This window comes from Desarmillaria tabescens (assembly GCF_030435595.1).
Source record: "Desarmillaria tabescens strain CCBAS 213 chromosome Unknown EV420scaffold_1, whole genome shotgun sequence".
NCBI classification, from domain to species: Eukaryota; Fungi; Basidiomycota; class Agaricomycetes; order Agaricales; family Physalacriaceae; genus Desarmillaria; species Desarmillaria tabescens.
The window spans coordinates 701759-718720 of record NW_026848300.1 but is presented as its reverse complement, the minus strand read 5'-3'; the positions used below and the strand labels follow the sequence as shown (position 1 = coordinate 718720).

At 49.2% G+C, this 16962-nt stretch overlaps 6 protein-coding genes and 1 non-coding gene across 7 annotated transcripts; 6 read left to right on the top strand and 1 right to left on the bottom strand.

Annotated features, from left to right (window-relative positions):
* Positions 1 to 147: 147 nt before the first annotated feature.
* On the top strand, positions 148 to 2618 carry EV420DRAFT_1297262 (serine palmitoyltransferase 2). Its single transcript, XM_060468348.1, has 3 exons — positions 148 to 801; positions 859 to 1542; positions 1599 to 2618. Exons 1-3 carry the CDS (start codon positions 259 to 261, stop codon positions 2409 to 2411), a joined length of 2040 nt encoding a protein of 679 aa, XP_060339050.1. The 5' UTR covers positions 148 to 258; the 3' UTR covers positions 2412 to 2618.
* Position 2619: 1 nt separating this feature from the next.
* Positions 2620 to 5404, top strand: EV420DRAFT_1493348 (uncharacterized protein). Its single transcript, XM_060470772.1, has 12 exons — positions 2620 to 3053; positions 3105 to 3220; positions 3270 to 3318; positions 3368 to 3458; positions 3508 to 3651; positions 3701 to 3758; positions 3809 to 4229; positions 4294 to 4447; positions 4504 to 4580; positions 4640 to 4756; positions 4807 to 4938; positions 4995 to 5404. Exons 1-12 carry the CDS (start codon positions 2718 to 2720, stop codon positions 5118 to 5120), a joined length of 1821 nt encoding a protein of 606 aa, XP_060339049.1. The 5' UTR covers positions 2620 to 2717; the 3' UTR covers positions 5121 to 5404.
* Positions 5405 to 5529: 125 nt separating this feature from the next.
* EV420DRAFT_1258396 (glycoside hydrolase family 61 protein) lies at positions 5530 to 7030 on the top strand (the record flags this gene model as incomplete). The annotated part of the gene is made up of 7 exons (XM_060466889.1): positions 5530 to 5652; positions 5711 to 5814; positions 5868 to 6032; positions 6088 to 6293; positions 6349 to 6422; positions 6475 to 6605; positions 6655 to 7030. The coding sequence occupies 7 exons, from the start codon at positions 5530 to 5532 to the stop codon at positions 7028 to 7030; spliced, it is 1179 nt and encodes a 392-aa protein (XP_060339048.1).
* Positions 7031 to 9145: 2115 nt separating this feature from the next.
* Positions 9146 to 11380, top strand: EV420DRAFT_1633675 (uncharacterized protein; the record flags this gene model as incomplete). Its single annotated transcript, XM_060476220.1, has 8 exons — positions 9146 to 9160; positions 9210 to 9324; positions 9379 to 9558; positions 9611 to 9824; positions 9875 to 9921; positions 9971 to 10264; positions 10315 to 11263; positions 11317 to 11380. 8 exons carry the CDS (start codon positions 9146 to 9148, stop codon positions 11378 to 11380), a joined length of 1878 nt encoding a protein of 625 aa, XP_060339047.1.
* A 1470-nt stretch (positions 11381 to 12850) lies between these two features.
* On the bottom strand, positions 12851 to 14391 carry EV420DRAFT_1493334 (uncharacterized protein). The gene has a single exon (XM_060470771.1). The coding sequence runs from the start codon at positions 14024 to 14026 to the stop codon at positions 13103 to 13105; it is 924 nt and encodes a 307-aa protein (XP_060339046.1). The 5' UTR covers positions 14027 to 14391; the 3' UTR covers positions 12851 to 13102.
* On the top strand, positions 14299 to 15832 carry EV420DRAFT_18317 (uncharacterized protein). The gene is made up of 2 exons (XM_060481120.1): positions 14299 to 15570; positions 15623 to 15832. The coding sequence occupies exon 1, from the start codon at positions 14570 to 14572 to the stop codon at positions 15470 to 15472; it is 903 nt and encodes a 300-aa protein (XP_060339045.1). The 5' UTR covers positions 14299 to 14569; the 3' UTR covers positions 15473 to 15570; positions 15623 to 15832.
* A 505-nt stretch (positions 15833 to 16337) lies between these two features.
* EV420DRAFT_t34 lies at positions 16338 to 16419 on the top strand. The gene has a single exon. It is a non-coding gene; the product is annotated as a tRNA-Tyr (tRNA).
* Positions 16420 to 16962: the final 543 nt, after the last annotated feature.

The window sequence follows — 16962 nt, the reverse complement described above, 5'->3', positions numbered from 1 at the left end:
AAATGTATTTGACTCGAGGTAAGTATAATAAAGCGATAAGCCCGGGTCCACTCGGGTGGTTCGGCAGGAGTCGTGCCGAAAAATCGGCACTGTACGGCCGGCATCGGGATCCTCCGTATGTGAACCCGCCATCAAAATGTCATGAATGCTGACACTCGGGTCTGCCTAAGCGCGAAAATTGAATTCGGATTCGGAAAGAACCTGAACAACACAATCTTGCTCGCTGTGTACGACGACGACAACGACACTTCTACCCTCATGCCCACTGGCTCTCCCTTGCCATCACCAATGGCCTTGAAGAGGTCCTCACCGCAGCAGTCGATGTTCAAGAAACGGTCGTCGCAGTCGCTGTCTCACATGGCCTCGGCGGCATCCTATCTATCTGCACTGTCTCAAGCGGACGCTCGTGCACGAAGCAGTAACGGTCGGTCGCCTACATCGACACCGGCGTTGTCCTTGTCGTCGTCGGTCACTTCGTCGTCGGAAGACACTGTACTGAACGAGTACGATGAACTCGACAATAGCGACGGTCTGGTCATTCCTGCACGTCCACCCACGTCTGAGCAGGTTTTCACCACCGTTCACTCCGAGTTTGGACACTGTGCCAACGAAGAATATCGCTGCGTCTCCCAGCATACCCCCGGTACTACTGTCCCCGGCCACGTCGAGCAGGACCCTCCCTACTACATCCTTCTTTCAACGTACATTAGCTACCTCATTCTAATCTGTCTTGGTCACTTCCGTGATTTCTTTGGAAAGCGTTTCAATCCATCTGCCTACCGACATTTGATGCCTCATGACGTGCGTGCCTATCACGACGAAAATTTCCGCTCACTGACTAACGCGTTTTATTCGCAGGGATATGCCCCTTTGAATTCAGATTTTGACTCTTTCTACACTCGTCGTCTGAAATTGCGCATGGACGAGTGCTTCTCTCAACCAATCACCGGTGTTGCAGGTCGTACCATACAGCTCTTAGATCGCTACTCTCCTGATTACAACCACACCCAAATCCTCACCGGATCGCGTACCCGTGCGCTTAATATCTCTTCATACAATTATCTCGGCTTTGCACAGGCCCGAGGTGGCTGCGCCGACGTTGTGGAAGAGACCATCAAGCGCTATGGCGTGACAACATGCGGTACGCGTCTGGAAGGGGGGTCAAGCGAATTGCACACATATAGCGAGGCACTTGTTGCTCAGTTTGTCGGAATGGAAGACGCGTTAATCAGCTCCATGGGTTTCGCGACTAACTCGACTTTGATCCCTGCGCTAGTCAACAAGGGCTGCCTGGTTATCTCCGACGAACTTAACCACGCCTCAATCCGTTTTGGTGTACGTTTGAGTGGGGCAAGTGTGCGCACGTTCAAGCACAATGATATGGCGAACCTGGAGTCGCTTCTCAGGGAGGTCATTAGTCAAGGCCAGCTCAAGACTCACAGGCCATGGAAGAAAATCTTACTTATCGTGGAGGGTTTGTACAGTATGGAAGGCACTTTGGTCCACCTTCCTGCGATAATGGAGTTGAAGCGAAAGTACAAGGTCTGTGCTCTATAGACATTGGCTCGAGAACCAGTTACTCATGCTCATCTGTCTAGTTTTATCTGTTTGTTGACGAAGCACACTCTGTAGGCGCTCTTGGTCCTCATGGCCGTGGTGTGGCGGATTACTTCAATATTGACCCTCGCTCTATTGACGTACTGATGGGTACATTCACAAAATCATTCGGTGCCGCGGGTGGATACGTTGCCGGCAACAAGACGCTTATCGACCGCCTTCGTCTCCGCGGTTATTCTGGAGCCTATGCCGAGGCCATGACCCCTGCAGTGCTAACCCAGATTATCGCCAGTATGGCTAGTATCATGGGTGTCAATCTACCTCCACCTGCGACCTCGTCTCGACACGGAAGTGTTGGTCCTACCGACGAAATATATCAGCACCCTGGCCCCGCACCAGCAAGCTCACTTCCTTCATGGATTACTCTTCCACCTGCTTTGTCTTCTGGCGAAGAGGGACATGACCGGCTACGTCGTCTCGCCTTTAATTCGCGATATCTCCATTCTGGTTTGGTCAAGCTCGGCTTCATCACCTACGGCCATCCAGCCTCTCCAGTTGTTCCCCTTCTGGTGTTCAATCCCGGCAAAATGAATATGTTCCACAGGATGATGATAGATAGGAAAACTCCCATTATTGTCGTAGTGGTTGCCTATCCGGCTACTCCATTGGTCACGAGTCGCGTCAGGTTCTGCGTGAGCGCGGCACATACAAAGGAGGACATTGATTGCATCTTACGAGCATGTGATGAGGTCGGTGATATCCTTGACTTGAAGCATGGAATCCGCAAATCGGAGAGGTGGGCTATCGAGGATATTGTCGATAAGGCTGTTGAGTTGGCCATTAATGCATGTTGAACTTTTTACGCGAAGGCATGAACTCGGTAATCTATGTTACATAGATGAGTGCGCGCTGGGATGATGATGACTTTTTACTTTCAGTACTTTATTCTCTTGTCGAGTATTTAACGAATCTATCTGTGACATATATACCTTTTCCTGTACAAAGTCGACGAGTTATACCTTCATAAAATAAATAAGTAAAATAATAACATTAAGTATCTCAAGATAAGATCGAAGATCCGAATAGCGACAATGCGCTCCGGACTTGTGCACTTACTACTGACCACTCGATATTGACCTCCACCTCCTTGAGACACCACTATGGACGATGAAGAAAAACAAATGCAATTTCTATCTTCCATGATGGGCGATAACTTCAGCACCGAAGTCGCGCGTCGCGTTCTCCGAAAACACAATGGCAGCGCAGATAAGGCAGCCGAAGCCCTTCTCGCAGGCGACGAGGGCGAGGACGATGCTGTGGTCTCTATCCATACCGCAGGGACCACCCAGCCCACTGTCATTGACCTCACGGGTGATGATAATGAGGAAGTGAACCGTGCCATTCGAATGTCTTTGAATGAGGAAGAGACGCCACCGCCAAAGTTTGGCCCGAGCAATCGTGCGCCGGATCCAGCTTGGCAAGTCGTACCATCGAATGTGAGGATTATCTCTCGGAAGTGGTGATGTTGATGTTGAGTATATGCGCAGGTATCTACATCCAATGACGCCCAGATGGAACAGGCCATTCAAAACAGCTTGGAGGACTTTGCAATGGAAGACGATGGCCATCTGTCTGTTGCGCTGGCTGTACGAGAGGGCGGAAGGTATGTGTGTGCATGCATTCAGTCCTCCTAGATGCTCATCGTCTCGCAGGCCCGTGGCGATTCGACCGGAAATATCGAATCTTGCATATGCTGCTTTGGTCAGTTCGCTGATATCTGCGCAAGGTTAGACTTATGAGAAAGCTACAGATTGTACAAGCACTGTACTCTGTACCCCAAATACGACGCAGGGTATCTGAAGTCAACCTTGACGCGCCTGTGATGCAGGAGTATCCTGTCGGTAGGAAACTCTTCTGCTCTCGCTGCATATAGCTAAAACCAGGAAGCAGAAAGGGAAGCTCTAAGGTTACTCCAGGATATGTTTGTACATCAGGATCTCGCGCAACTCTCCATTATTCTAGATCAAGAAGTCTTACAAGCCTTCCGAGCACAGCCAATCCATGATACTCAGAGCATCTGCGATTTATCGATCGGTACGTACGTTTTTTCTGCGCAAAGCATCCGCTGACTCTATTACCAAAGGTTTCTACAACGAAGTTATGGCTGTTCTAACGCGCTATTTGAGAGCGGAGGATCCAGAGTAGGCTTCAGCTTCTTATTGCAAGTATTCTGAGGCGTATCCACCCACAGAGGAGTCCCTTTGGGTGCCTTGCAGTCCGGGACGGTACATATTATCGACAGTAAACGCCACAACGAAACTCCGCATAACAGGAACGAAATCCTAATGCCTGTATATGTGGAATATGGGTGGAACGATGTGCATGAGGATCTTGTGCAACGTCTGTCCGTGACTCTGACGCAAGAACTCAACTCAGTCCAGTTCAAGTATGAAGTGATCGTCGAACCGGCTCCGGACGTAGTGGCCTTCGTTCTTAAAAACCAAGGGAAATGCTTATCTCCTCCAGCGCTAACATTTCCCAAGACAATATACATGGATCAGTTTTTGAACGAGAGCACCGAATTTGCGCACCAGAAGCAGCAAGAGGTGCGGGATATGCAAGATGCTGTCAGGAAGCTATGGCACAGAAAGCAGGCTCTGACGAGATTTAATGTATGTGTGACTGACGTTCATTTTACTATAATTGTGGCTGAAAATGAGGTTCTTGGACCTGAAGAACAAAGACACCCTGAAGGATCTAAGAACGACATTGTACTATTACGAAGAGGTGGCGCAGGCGAAAGATGACGATCCTGAACGACGTGCTCAGATTGACGCCATGGCTAGCAAACTGCGAAATTCGATTGGTGCGATTGAGAAGGAACTTGAAGGTTCGTTATTGGAACGAATTTAAGTTGTCCAAGTTGACTCATGACCATGCTTATAGTCATCGATGTGGAGAGCACGAGGCTGCTAGAGGAGTCACAACGCGTGCTTGACTGTCCAGAACTCAAGAACCACCCTGTAAGACAAACAATTCTTCTTCGTTGGAGCTAACGGAATTTGGCCTGAATTCTATCTAGTACGATCTCCGCGCTGTTCTGATGCACGACGGACTGCCGGGGAGGAAGCATGTCTATTTATACACGCAGGACGCTGGGGGGATTTGGTGGAAAACGGTGGACACAGTCGTGACTGAAGTAAAGCGACATCTCACCATTTAGTTTTTCCCCATATTGATGGTTGTCAGGTACCGGAAGAGGATGTGTTACGGGATAGCACAGGGATGTTGCTCGGCGCTGGACCGTACATGCTGCTCTACAGCCGCAGTTTATCCAAGGAGGAGCTCGAGGCGCCGGTGCAGTGGCCGAAGGAGAGCACGGTGCGTGTGGGTATTCTGCGAAGCAAAGACTGATTGTAAATTCGTTTCTGTCATAGGAGATGACAGAGAGGAATAACAAGACTTTTCTGGACTCTTTGCCACCTGAGATTGCAGCCAAGGCCCGACCGAGGACGGAGAGTAAGGTTAGCCATGGGGATACTATGATGGATACGACTGCGTAGATGAGGCATTTATGTTACGGAAATTGGACAGCCTGGAATCGACGCCCGTGGGTGACCAGTCGTGGATTACACGCCACAGCTCGTTGACCAGGAACTTTTTGCAAGCAAAAACTGAATCCGTTGCGAAGGGTTTACCCTGGATACTGGAAACAATGTGACAATATTGCTGTGTGATGATCAGCTGAAAAGGCTCAATCGAACCGTCTTGGCAAGATGAATTGTGAATTGCCAAATGGGGGAGGAGATGAAAGAAGAAGACCGCGCCAATTTTTTTCCATTATCTCTTTCTTTCTTACGCCCACCTTGGTGTCCGCTCACCGTCCTTTTTTCACTTTGTCCCTCGCGGACCAAGCACATTCCTTTATATAAAAACCTGTATTTCTTGACGACAGCCTTGCTCAGCCCCACAATGCCTTCCTTCAACAAACTCTCCCTCTTCGCCGCCGTCGCCACTGCTCTTTTACCAGCGGTGCACGCCCACGGTCAGGTCAAGGGTGTCTTGGCTGACGGGGTGTACACGTCGGGACCCAATGTACGTGTTAACCACACCGTCAGGACGACCAGCTCGACTGACGCCTTTCATTTTGTAGATCTACTACGCCGCCGACTCGAAGAATGCCGGCACAGCTGTCCGTGTGCAATATCAGGCCTCGGGAACCGCCTTTAACGTGCCTTCGCAATGGAGTGACAACTCGTATGATAGCGCTCATTGGGACGACCGTGTTTGAGCTAATTTTGCCTTGTCAGGGCCATGTCTTGTGAAGGTGCCTCTGGCGCTCCCGTCTCCGTTGATATCACTGCTGGCAGTGTTCTTCGTATCTACTGGGCAGGTGCCACCAATGACCTGCTCGGCAAGGCCGGTGTAGGCGACACTGGAGGAACCGACTCCACCAACTACCCTTGGGTCCATGCGTAAGTTCTAGTTGTTGGAAATTTCCTTGCAGCGCGCTAATTTTGCGATACCTAGCATGGGTCCCATCGCCGACTACATTGCCTCTTGCAATGGAGACTGCAGCTCCTTTGACGCGTCTACCGCCGGCTGGTCCTTACTCGACAAGATGGGGATCGATTACAGCCAGACCATTTCTGACGGCCTTAGGACGACGATGACCAATAAGCCGGAGAAGTACTATCCGACTAGCGGAAGTGGGCTGTGGGCTATGGCCAAGCTTGGTGTGTCAAATTGTTTGACGTTTGGGTGACTGATGGGCACTGACCGGTGTATCAGTGCAACAGGGTTCCTGGTGGGAGACTACCATCCCCGCTGAGCTCGAAGCCGGCCAATATATTGTAAGGAACGAGGTGAGGCAGTGAATACGGGATATCGTGAATGATCGCTGATTGTCGACAATAGATGACGGCAGTGCACAACCCCCTCAGCTCCGGCGGTGACCGTCCTGGACCGCAGATGTACATTGCCTGTGTTCAAGTGAATGTCAAAGATGGCGGTTCCCAGACTCTTCCTGCTGGCACCCAAGCTGGATCGTAAGTCGTTTGTAATTGATTACCTACTTTTGATGTTAACGACATGTAGGCTCTACTCCCCCAGCGGTGACTTTGCCAACTTCAACGTCTACGCCGGCGACGAGTGGAAAGACCCCTTCCCGGATGTTCTGAGCTTTGCCTCGTCCTCCTCGTCATTCTCAAGCGGCTCCTCTTCCTCTTCCTCTTCCTCTTCCTCCTCTGCCACCTCTGAGGCCTCTTCGTCTGAAGCTCCCGCTCAGACCGCTACCTCGTCTTCTGATGCTACCAATAACGCCCCATCCACGACACTGACATCTACTGCCTCTGCAGAGACCACCTCAGGCAGCAGCAACTCTACTGGAGCCTGCCGCGAGCGCCGAAGCATCAAGAAGCGCATGGAGTCTCACAAGAACATGAAGAGGCAACCCTTCCCCCATACTCACTAAGTTTCTTTTGTTTGTGATGACAGGTACCCACTATTATAATAGTGTGGTCTGGTGCATCTTTGATACCTCCTTTTGTTACTACCTTGCTTCGCTGTGCGACAAGCCATCATCTCTAGCATCCATTTTTGTTGTGTCATCTCAATTGTTGAAACATATCATGCGTATATACCTCTGTATTTTTTGTGCTAAAAATCGTTGAGTCGTGAATGTTTCCGCGGGACGTTATTGTTACCGACGGTATTCGTTCAGGGGTAACCATAGTTGCCGACGTCGCTCCACGGTATCCAGGGGCGGTCCATGTCCGGTTCCGAGACGTGCTGCGCGTCGCCGAGGATGACGATTTCGGACCCTTTCCGAGTCGACCGTCCACCCAAGAACACCCGAATATCGTTCTCGAGCTTGAAGCTAGGTCTCCTGTTTACGGTCAAATTGAGGAGCTAGGGTGGTTGACCAATTACAGGTATCGTTCACCCAAGGAGAAAGTACCCGTTCTCTTCTTGTGCTGGGTGCTGAGTTGACTGAAAGTTTACTTGACGTGCCACTAACTCGACGTCGTTACTATTGCCATTGGCAGACAAGAATGGGGTTGCAATTGGGAACGATTTATCACCGATACTATTCCAATAGCATATGGCTTCTCCACAAGCGATATCAGGTGCATATCTTCCCTAAGTGCTGTACTCATTCTGGTGACCAGCCTCGAGGTCGTGAGTGGAGGAAGAGCGTAAGGTCGGCTCCGTGGCTGAGCGCTCATACGCGAGAGGCTTCTGATTTCATGACTCGGTGCCAAGCAAGTCGGACAGTGCATGCAGCAGGAGGAAGAAATGGAATGGTTTTCCCGGCCTTGCTTCACCGTAGCTCGACTTTCAGGACCATTTTTCGTTATCGCCGCAATGTCCAATTCATACGGTAGGCTCCCACACATCCCAGTGAGTTCACATTCTAGTCCAGTAATACCAATAACGGAGATACTTATAATGGGTACCGGAATGTAATGGTTCATACTAAAAATGCTTTGATTTCCGATGTGGTGTTTTTAAGTACTAGATATTAATTCCGTACCGATCATCATAAGGCTTTCAAACAGAATCATCAAACGTATAGAGCCCATCATAAGAGCCGGATGACGTTTCGTTCCTCTGAATTCTTTGCTTTCAGCCAATGCAAGCGTACCAACTAACGGTGGACTAACCTCGGCTAGGTCGTCTCGTTGCGTGACATAGCGGCGTTGAACAAGCTCGAATAAGCCAACGGTCTGCCTGTCAAAAAACTAGGCCGCACCCGGCATTGTGGGAGTATGATCGAAACTTGCTTGATCACCAACGCCCATCGCGTCATCCTTTTCTTACTCTATGCATTCTAATACTTTGCTTTAGCTGGAATCTCTCTAAACGAAAAGACGCAGTACTGCTCCTTGAGAACTTTCTCAAGCCACTGAGGCCAAAGCAGGCAAAGCCTACCACATTTCTTCCTTACTACGTCACGAACAGCAATGGACAGTCCTTGTTAACATTTATGTCCGGTCGCAGGGGCCAAGAACAGTACGCCGCGTCGCTGCCAGTTCAAACACTCATATCCGACTGCGAATCTCTGCCTGTCAGCTAACTCTGTAGCAACCATGTCACCGAAAGCTTCACTGAGCCATATTTTGTGCTACGTTTTCATTTGCTTTTCGTTGTTATGGTGACAGCAGTTGTTAAACGCCGTACCTGATGATAGATCTAGAGATGACTATCTCGGAGACGCCGGTATGTTTTGCAGTACTTATGTTTGCATTTAGGATCTCGGCACGAGTTTCAAGGTTTTCCTTACCCTGAATCGTTATTTAATGCTCCACATGCTCGAGAGATCCTTGTCATTTACCCTTACACTTATGCTACTACTACCGCCTGGACATGGCGCACGACTATGAGATGGTCCATTTGACGGAAAGAGAAGAAACTCGTGACAGTAATATCGCCTCTTCTTCCTCCACTACCCTGCGGGAAAATCCGAGGAAAAGTCGGATTTCAAAAAGGCTTTTCATTGTTCATTTCCTACATTCTGCTTTGTTGACCATTTGCGTAATCATTCTGGTCGCTGGGATAAACAGATGGGAGCATATTGTTTCTGTCAATGTCCAAAAGGCTAGTGACCAGTATATCGTTTTTGTATCAGCACCTCTGATGCGCACCCTTAGGCTAGTCAAGTTACCAGCTACATCAGCGTCGGCTTCCAGGCGTTTTTCACTGCAGCTATCCTGTTACTATTCTGGCTCTCCAGAAGTGTTGCTATAGATGACGCTATTCGCCATCGTGAGTTTCTTCCTCCGACATTCTTTCATGAGTCACGACCACCTTTGGCTTTAGCTCGAACACTGGTAGAGCTCGACATGCGCCTTCAAGCATGGGCTGGTCTAGGACCTTCACTGACGAACTGGTTGTACGAACCCGGACGCGTGCTTAGTCGATTAAACACAACTTTTTCGATTATACCTCTGTACTTCGTTGCGGGAACTGTGCTTCAAATCACATCATCAGGTGTATTGGGTGAGATCGTCTCCCTTTGGTATTGATTCTCTGTATTGACGATCATGGCTAGGCGTTAACGTGTACAACTATACATCGACGACCACAGATGATTATGCTGCTAACAACCATATGGGTTCATATTCTGGGTTAGACGATATCTTCGGCAACAGAGGGCTTACTTGGTCGTTCGTCGCGCAGGATAACATCGGACTGTGGCAGGCTGCTCGACAAAATATGTTTCTTCCGGATATCAATAATACTCAGACGCCTGGACTTCAAGGGCGGTACGTACGCTCGGGGCCCGGATGATCTCGCGTTGACATAGATACGCTAGCCTCCTCCATGACATACCGAATGTCCTTCGGAAAACGTTTGATTTAGGTATGGTAACCAATTTCTTGGTGATTGTAAAGTGACTGAGCGTTGATAGCTCATGTGAATGGTACGAGGATAAATGTCCAGTGTAGCCAACCTCAAGATGTCCTTATGGAGGCGTTACTGCTTCCTCAAGGCATTGATGACACCCTGGTCGCCCTTCGTTCCAATGGCAGCAAATACGTTAGCAACGCAACTAACACCGATTATGATGACCAAGTCTGGTTGAACGTGTCAATGTCCGTGCCGCCGTATTGGGACAGCCGTGTGCCAGGTCTCAACTTCTCAAGCATGTGGTCCCAGTTGCCCTATTCCTTTGAGACTGACCAGACGAGTATGGAGTTACCGAGTATGTTTCCTTGCACTTGACGAAGCTAAGATCTAAGTATGTTTTCGCAGCCAAAATTATCCTTCAAGATTGGGCCTTTTCCAACAACACAAATGTTTCGATCGGTCATCATCAGGTTATTTTTGCTCTTGTGACGGGAGATCCCTCGGTTCTGATTCGCGATTCCAACAACTCGACCGGTGTATACAGTAATTTTACCATTATACCCAGGCGGAACGTAAGCGACTGTCTACACTGGTGCGATTTTTGGGAGAGCACAGATTGCGGCAGTCGTTGTAAGCCCCAACCTGTGCCGGGATACATGCAGGTTATCGGGTGTTCCATGCATACGACTCAGGTGAACGTCTCTGTTACGGAGACCGGATTGTTAGCGGAAGAGTTCACTCAGAGAGAGCACTCTCCGCATGAATGGGGTTCGTTTGAGTGGGAGCAACAGAGCGAGGTTATTATGGATCGTCAATTTCTTATTACCTTCAGTCCTGCACCATCGTTCGACGATCCTACAGGACAAGTGGCAATTGATAGAGGGTATACAGGTGCAGAAAGGCTGATGAAAAGAGCATTGGTTGGCTCGGACGGTTGGCAACCGACAGGGATGAACTTGAGTCGACTGGAGAGCGACATGGAGCTGCTATCTGCGAGTTACTTTTGGAACTACTGGCAGGCCTGTGATTTTCCCAAGGCGCTCACGCCTGATTATGTGGAATGCGATTCGTTTCGGTTCCTGACCGCCTCGAATTGGGACAGGTGGGTTCCGGCTGACTTAACGAGGACGGAGACGAAGGCGAGGTTGGAGGTGGTGATATGGAGAGCTACGGTTAGTGTGGGGTGTTCGTTGGTGATGGTGGTACTGGCGGTGGGTTTGTTGGGGATGAAGACGGATTTGAGCCCTGGAGATTCGTTGAAGGGAACGAGGTTTGGGGAGACGGTCGCCTTAATGCGTGGGTCGGGGCTGCCGGGAATTGTGGCTGATAAGGGTGTGGGTCGGGTACCGTTAAGGTATGATGCCGCCATCTCGTGTATTATGTCTCTGCTACACTAACTATTCACAGGTACGGAGTCAGTAAAGACGGATCCGGAACCAATTTAGATGGGGCCGACGTTGATCGAACCTGAGGCCGACATCCGCGCCTCTTTGACCCACCTAACTTCACCAGCCGACCTTAGCTCAGTTTGGAAGAGCGTCAGACTGTAATGGGTACCATCGCGATGATGTCGTGTGTTCGACCCACACAGGCCGGATATTTTTTGCTCAAATCCGTATGTCGCCGTTCAAGTGTTCTTACTTTTTTGCCAAAGAACCCGTTACGGATTACTATCAAGACCTATGGTCCTTCTCTCATTATTTCGACTACCGGTACCGCGCTGCCAGAATGATTGATCGCTCCTCGGAGGGTACCCCTCCCTTTTCTCCTTGCTGTGTCTTTCTCAACCCCTCGTGGCACAACTACCAAATACATTTCTGCACTGCCGCTATAGTAGTAATTTGGGAATGCTACTTGGCCGTCACATCTTTTACTCTCCTCGTTGGAGTCACGGTGGAGGAGGGACTGAATTACAATTCCGCGATGATTGATCCATCATCCAGCGTTTCGAGCTCGTCTGTAAAATGATGCCGGCGGAGAGATAAGAATGCGATGTACATCTCCGCGTGACTTGTTCCCATCTTCACCCTCAGTACTGGTATTATAGTTAAGTCGAGTTTAGCACTGGTTGTGGAATATTGATGACCCTGTGGCTGCCAGGTGCCACGGGATTGCTATCCCAACAGGGAGAGAATACATTCTTATAAAATTTCTTCTTCTTTCAAGACTTTAGTGGAAAGATGTAGTATACGGACTGAGTCTCCGAAGGCTTCTGCAGGCTGCTGCCACATTACCAATAACCTTGAACTAGACGCGTAGAATCTACCTAGACCTACGAATGCGTGCTGTTTCCTGATGTAATTTTGGCTGTAAGGTGTTGAAGGCACCTATCATTCTTCGTCCCATCCCTTACCCGGCTTGACTGAGCACGACGTGGTTGCCTTTGCAGTAGGACATGATATCTGCATTTTCCATCAGCCGAGGGGCTCGAAGTACCAGAGTCCACCTCCTGCAAGTGTCGTTGCTGGTCAACCCCTACCCTTTGACTTTGCATCACTCCTCCCTCCACCAAACTTGCTGTATCCAACACCTGTGGTTGAGATATGCGATCTTTCAAGGTCCCGGAACTTGTCTGTTTCAGAGAGAAGGTTCCCACGCATCGTCCGATTTGTCCTCTTATCGCTCGGTCAGGCACAAAGATTCGGCCATGGTGTTGTACTACTGATAGAGTGCGGGCTCGTGAGACCGATACGAGAAGGCAACGAGGACTGCAACCAATAGTACGGTAGTAGATATCATTCCATATGATGACTCGGCATAAACACAAACGGGGAGGTATCGGTCATGACCATAGCACTTCTCGTTGCAATGAAAGCAGAAATACATCCTAGTTCATGCAATCACTGGTATAAGTAGTAGTGATCATGAAACGAGGAGGCACACTTTGGAGGGTCTGAGGATGCAGTGACCAGAGTCCTTGCAGCCTTGCGAGTATATGAGCGAATGGAAGGCGAAAACGAAAAACAGACATCGATTAGCAGTACAAAAATATATAGCGATAAGACTGCAGACTGTGTTAGTGGTACAATGTGAACAAACGATAGAAGAATGCTGTGTTACTGTTACAATGTGAACAAACGATAGAAGGATGCTGTGTTACTGTTACAATGCGAACAAACGATAGAAGAAAACCGTGTTAGTGGTCCGAGGGTGTAGAACGGTGAAAGTCTTTTCAGGGTATGTCTAATCATTATTACACACCGTCATGAATGGTCAATCCCCAACCAATTGCAAGGTCGCTCCTCTCCACCATGTCACGGGCGCCACGTTCCACTTGCCTCTCGAACACCGTCGCCACTTCATCCATAGTCACGATGCAACCGAAGATTTGCAAACGCCGGGAAAATGACTTGGATAAACTGAACAGAGCGGCAGAGGACAATATTGAGCCGATAACTGTCAGACTCCCTACCGGCGATATGTTACCAGCAAACGCGGCCGCAGCTAAAACCAAAAGGTTGGCACAGGATAGGGCAAGTCCTTCGATCGTAGACTTGTCTCGCAACCGCCTGAACGATACGATGGCTTCGAGGTCGTCTGACATTCCCCGCAGCCGTATCCACCGATCTCGATTCATTAAGATCTCCATGTAAGCCATCCTGTCAAGCTCTCCTCCCTGGTATCTCTTGATTCTCCGTCTAGCAATCACGATGTTGGTCAACCTCGACGCAAAAATCATCGCTACCATCCCAAGACCCCACCACTCTCGTGCGATGATCAGGAACATAACCATAGCGAAGGTCACTGCCAGACCAAGGGTATAAAGCAGAGTCGGGAGAGGTCCTCTGACCAAGAAAGCATTGATATGGCGATATATTAGGGATAGGTTGGTGTTATGTATTGGGTTGGGGAATACCCGTCCCTCGACAATGTGCCCAGATTGTCCGAAGCACTGGAGGTATCTGACTAGAGCAGTATTGCCGATGTATGCAAGCCCTGTCTGAGAATTGGGTAATTCTACGCTGTCGTGAGAGAAAAGGGGGGCAAGGATGAAGACGTCGGCGTAGGAGGATGTCCCGGTCTGAGCGGTTCTGTTCGCAGCACGGGAAAAGTCCGTGAGGGCGACAAACGCAGCCGACGAGACGATGAAGCCGGCGAGGCGATCTGTGTAGAACATGTTCTACTGGCAAGAGTAACCACTGTTGAACGTCAACGTTGTGTTTTGAGAGCTATGCGTTGGAAAAAGATGCAATCATAGGCCCGATATGGGCAAACCACACAGCTCTTGAACGTAATCTGTGGTGGAGAAATCAACATAGCAAAAGGAAGGTTGAATGGGCGCTGTCTATTGATATCAATCATTCGCGGGGAATGCACTGTTAGAGGACGAACATAAGGATTATCTCATGATCCAGGGCCGGATACTGTGCCAGCTACTGCAACGTCGTGCCGATGTTTATTGGAAGACGTTGGACGCTTAGCTGGGGATGTTTGAAAAGGCAACAACGGGACGTTTGGGGGCGTAGGAAATCTGCCTGGTGTTGGCAAGTGAATTTAGCCAGGACGGGCTACGCCGTATATCCGGAGCAAGTGGCTGTGTCCCCTGTGTACCCCAAACACCAACACCAAATACGCAGTTATCGAAACGCCGGTTTTATAAGTACCTCCTCCTTCCCCAAATCTCATCGCACGCTTTGCCACACCTCTTCCTCAAACTTGCATGTTGGCTTCGTATGTATCAAGACATTTACTTGATTGTGTGGGACTCCTCGTTCTCACCGATCTCCCCGTCGTCGCCACCAAAACACCTCTGATTGGGACGTCCTCCTACCTCGACATCCTTCTCCTCGCACCCGGTATGCACCGCCAGCAGTCCATCTGTGACGAGCCCGTCTGCGACTCCAGTTATAATGGGAATCCCATAGCAACGTCAAAGACCAGCAGGTCTCTTTGTCTAATCGAGAATCCTGCCACATTAAGGTACCTCCAATCCATTGGATGCACCAGCCATTCCGTCACTGTACATATATCCATGAACCCAGTTTACGATACCAGACTGTCCTCCTGGGACCAGTCTTTCTTTGTCGCCGGGATCGCTGTAACGGCGCTTTATTTGCTCGGCCCGGCATTGACCATTGCTGCAGCAACGTTCCTAGCTGCTATACGGGATTGGTGGGGCCTCGGGATGATAGTGATGCTCATACTGTCGAGATTGGTCAATGTGGTTATCATTAGACAGAGAAGAATAGGACGGGCGGGCAAAAGGAACCACTTTGCGGCAGAAGAAACTTTCTCTGTCGCTCTGACTCGAAATTCGGGTCAGAAGATCTATTTGCGAGGTACGGTCGACGACGTCCAAACTGTCACCTCGCGTCAGTGGCGAGAGAGATCTACGGCAGAGGGATATGCCACATCCTTTGCAACGCTGTTGGTCTACGCGACTATCCCGCTTGCAATCAACACATCTACAGAGGGGAGCTTGGTGATCGCCTGCTTGATGTTGTGTTCTGCTGCAGTTCTTGGTTTATGTAACTTCTTGTGGCCCTGTTTTCAAGTGTTTGATTGTGTTACGCGTACAGTACACACAGATTTAGTGGGGGATGTGATGGTTGAGAAGAGTTGAAGGTATGATTCTCGTCTCCATTTAAGTCTAATGGGTCAAGTATTTATAACATCATGGACTGTCATTTTTCTTTGCTAGCTAATAATTCTGACCGCTATGTAAGAGATAGTTAAGGATGATGGGCAATCCTAAAGTTCTCTCAATTCACAGAATTTGTCAACCCCGCCGATCTCGATGATACCGCACACGAGGATAATAACTAATTGACCTCGAAATCCTCCGCCACGATTGGGATCAATCAAGAGGTTGGTTTTCGAGGAAGAGGGAGTGTAGCGTTTCCTTCCCCTCTTTCCTGTGGCTACCCGGAGTTTTTCTGGAGCATATCTTGAAGCTTAACGTTGATTGGTCAATCATGATATGCTCAAGGTATACTCCAGGAGACAGCACTGGTCTTATGTTCTCATCATCGCAGTGTCTATACTCTTACCCTGACCTCTCTGCTTGTTCTATCTTCTTGTACTTGAGTCCAGTCGGCTCCGACTTCCAGTAATATAGAGGTTCACTGTATTCAGTACGAACATTATCTACTTCTCATGTCCTTTGTTCAACCTCACGTGTAGGAGGACCTGACCCAATATTATCAAGGAAGCATGTGCTAAAAGGACATACAGCAAAAACAAGTGTCATTAAATCAATACCGTAGACAGGCCCGATGTGACAGCGTCGGTCCAGAGTGGTTAGTAGGTGTGGCTGTAGTATGCGTAGGACCACCTTTCCATGACCCGCCGCAGAAATTTCGCCAGTTTGAAGAACTTGAGATGGTACAAGATTCACATGAATGTCCAGAAACTAGATGTAAGCTATACTTCGAGGCATTTCAAAGCACTCCACGTGCCTGAGCTGTCGACCCGCCAACCTGGACCAGCCGACCTTAGCTCAGCTGGAAGAGCGTCAGACTGTAATGGTTGTTTATCTAAATGTCATGTGTTCAATTCACATAGGTCGGATATCATTTGCTCAAATCCGTATGTCGCCGTTCAAGTGTTCTTAATTTTTTGCCAAAGAACCCGTTACGGATTACTATCAAGACCTATGGCTCTTCTCTCATTATTTCGACTACCGGTACCGGGTACCCTCCGAGGACCGATCAATCATTCAGCGTCTCCCTTTGCCCTGCCGTGTATTTCTCGGGCCCTTGTGGGACGACTACCAAATGGATTCCTGTACTGCCGCTATAGAGGTTTGGGAATGCAACTTGGCCTCCCTTGTCGGAGTCATGGTGAAAGAGCGATTGTGAATTACGCTTCCACGATGATTGATCCATCATCCAGCGCTTCGAGCTCGTCTATAAAATGATGTCGGTGGAGAGATAAGAATGTGATATACATCTTGGTATAACTTACTCCCATCTTCTCCCTCAGAATAGGTATAGTCAAGTCGAATTTAGCACTGTTACTGTGGTGGAGGAAGAGTGTCGAAAAATAAGCGCTGAACTTCCCCGGTCACCGGTCAATGCTTGAGGATCTGTTTCGTGTATTTATAAATCGCCG

What these genes read in the sequence shown, in the direction of transcription:
- EV420DRAFT_1493334 (XM_060470771.1), bottom strand. Translation starts at nt 14,026, where the DNA reads ATGTTCTACACAGATCGCCTCGCCGGCTTCATCGTCTCGTCGGCTGCG.
- EV420DRAFT_1493348 (XM_060470772.1), top strand. Translation starts at nt 2,718, where the DNA reads ATGGACGATGAAGAAAAACAAATGCAATTTCTATCTTCCATGATGGGC. An exon ending in GGCAAGTCGTACCATCGAAT is followed by an intron (nt 3,054 to 3,104) that starts GTGAGGATTATC and finishes GTATATGCGCAG; the next exon opens with GTATCTACATCCAATGACGC. An exon ending in GCTGTACGAGAGGGCGGAAG is followed by an intron (nt 3,221 to 3,269) that starts GTATGTGTGTGC and finishes ATCGTCTCGCAG; the next exon opens with GCCCGTGGCGATTCGACCGG.
- EV420DRAFT_18317 (XM_060481120.1), top strand. Translation starts at nt 14,570, where the DNA reads ATGTTGGCTTCGTATGTATCAAGACATTTACTTGATTGTGTGGGACTC.
- EV420DRAFT_1297262 (XM_060468348.1), top strand. Translation starts at nt 259, where the DNA reads ATGCCCACTGGCTCTCCCTTGCCATCACCAATGGCCTTGAAGAGGTCC. An exon ending in GACATTTGATGCCTCATGAC is followed by an intron (nt 802 to 858) that starts GTGCGTGCCTAT and finishes TTTTATTCGCAG; the next exon opens with GGATATGCCCCTTTGAATTC. An exon ending in AGTTGAAGCGAAAGTACAAG is followed by an intron (nt 1,543 to 1,598) that starts GTCTGTGCTCTA and finishes TCATCTGTCTAG; the next exon opens with TTTTATCTGTTTGTTGACGA.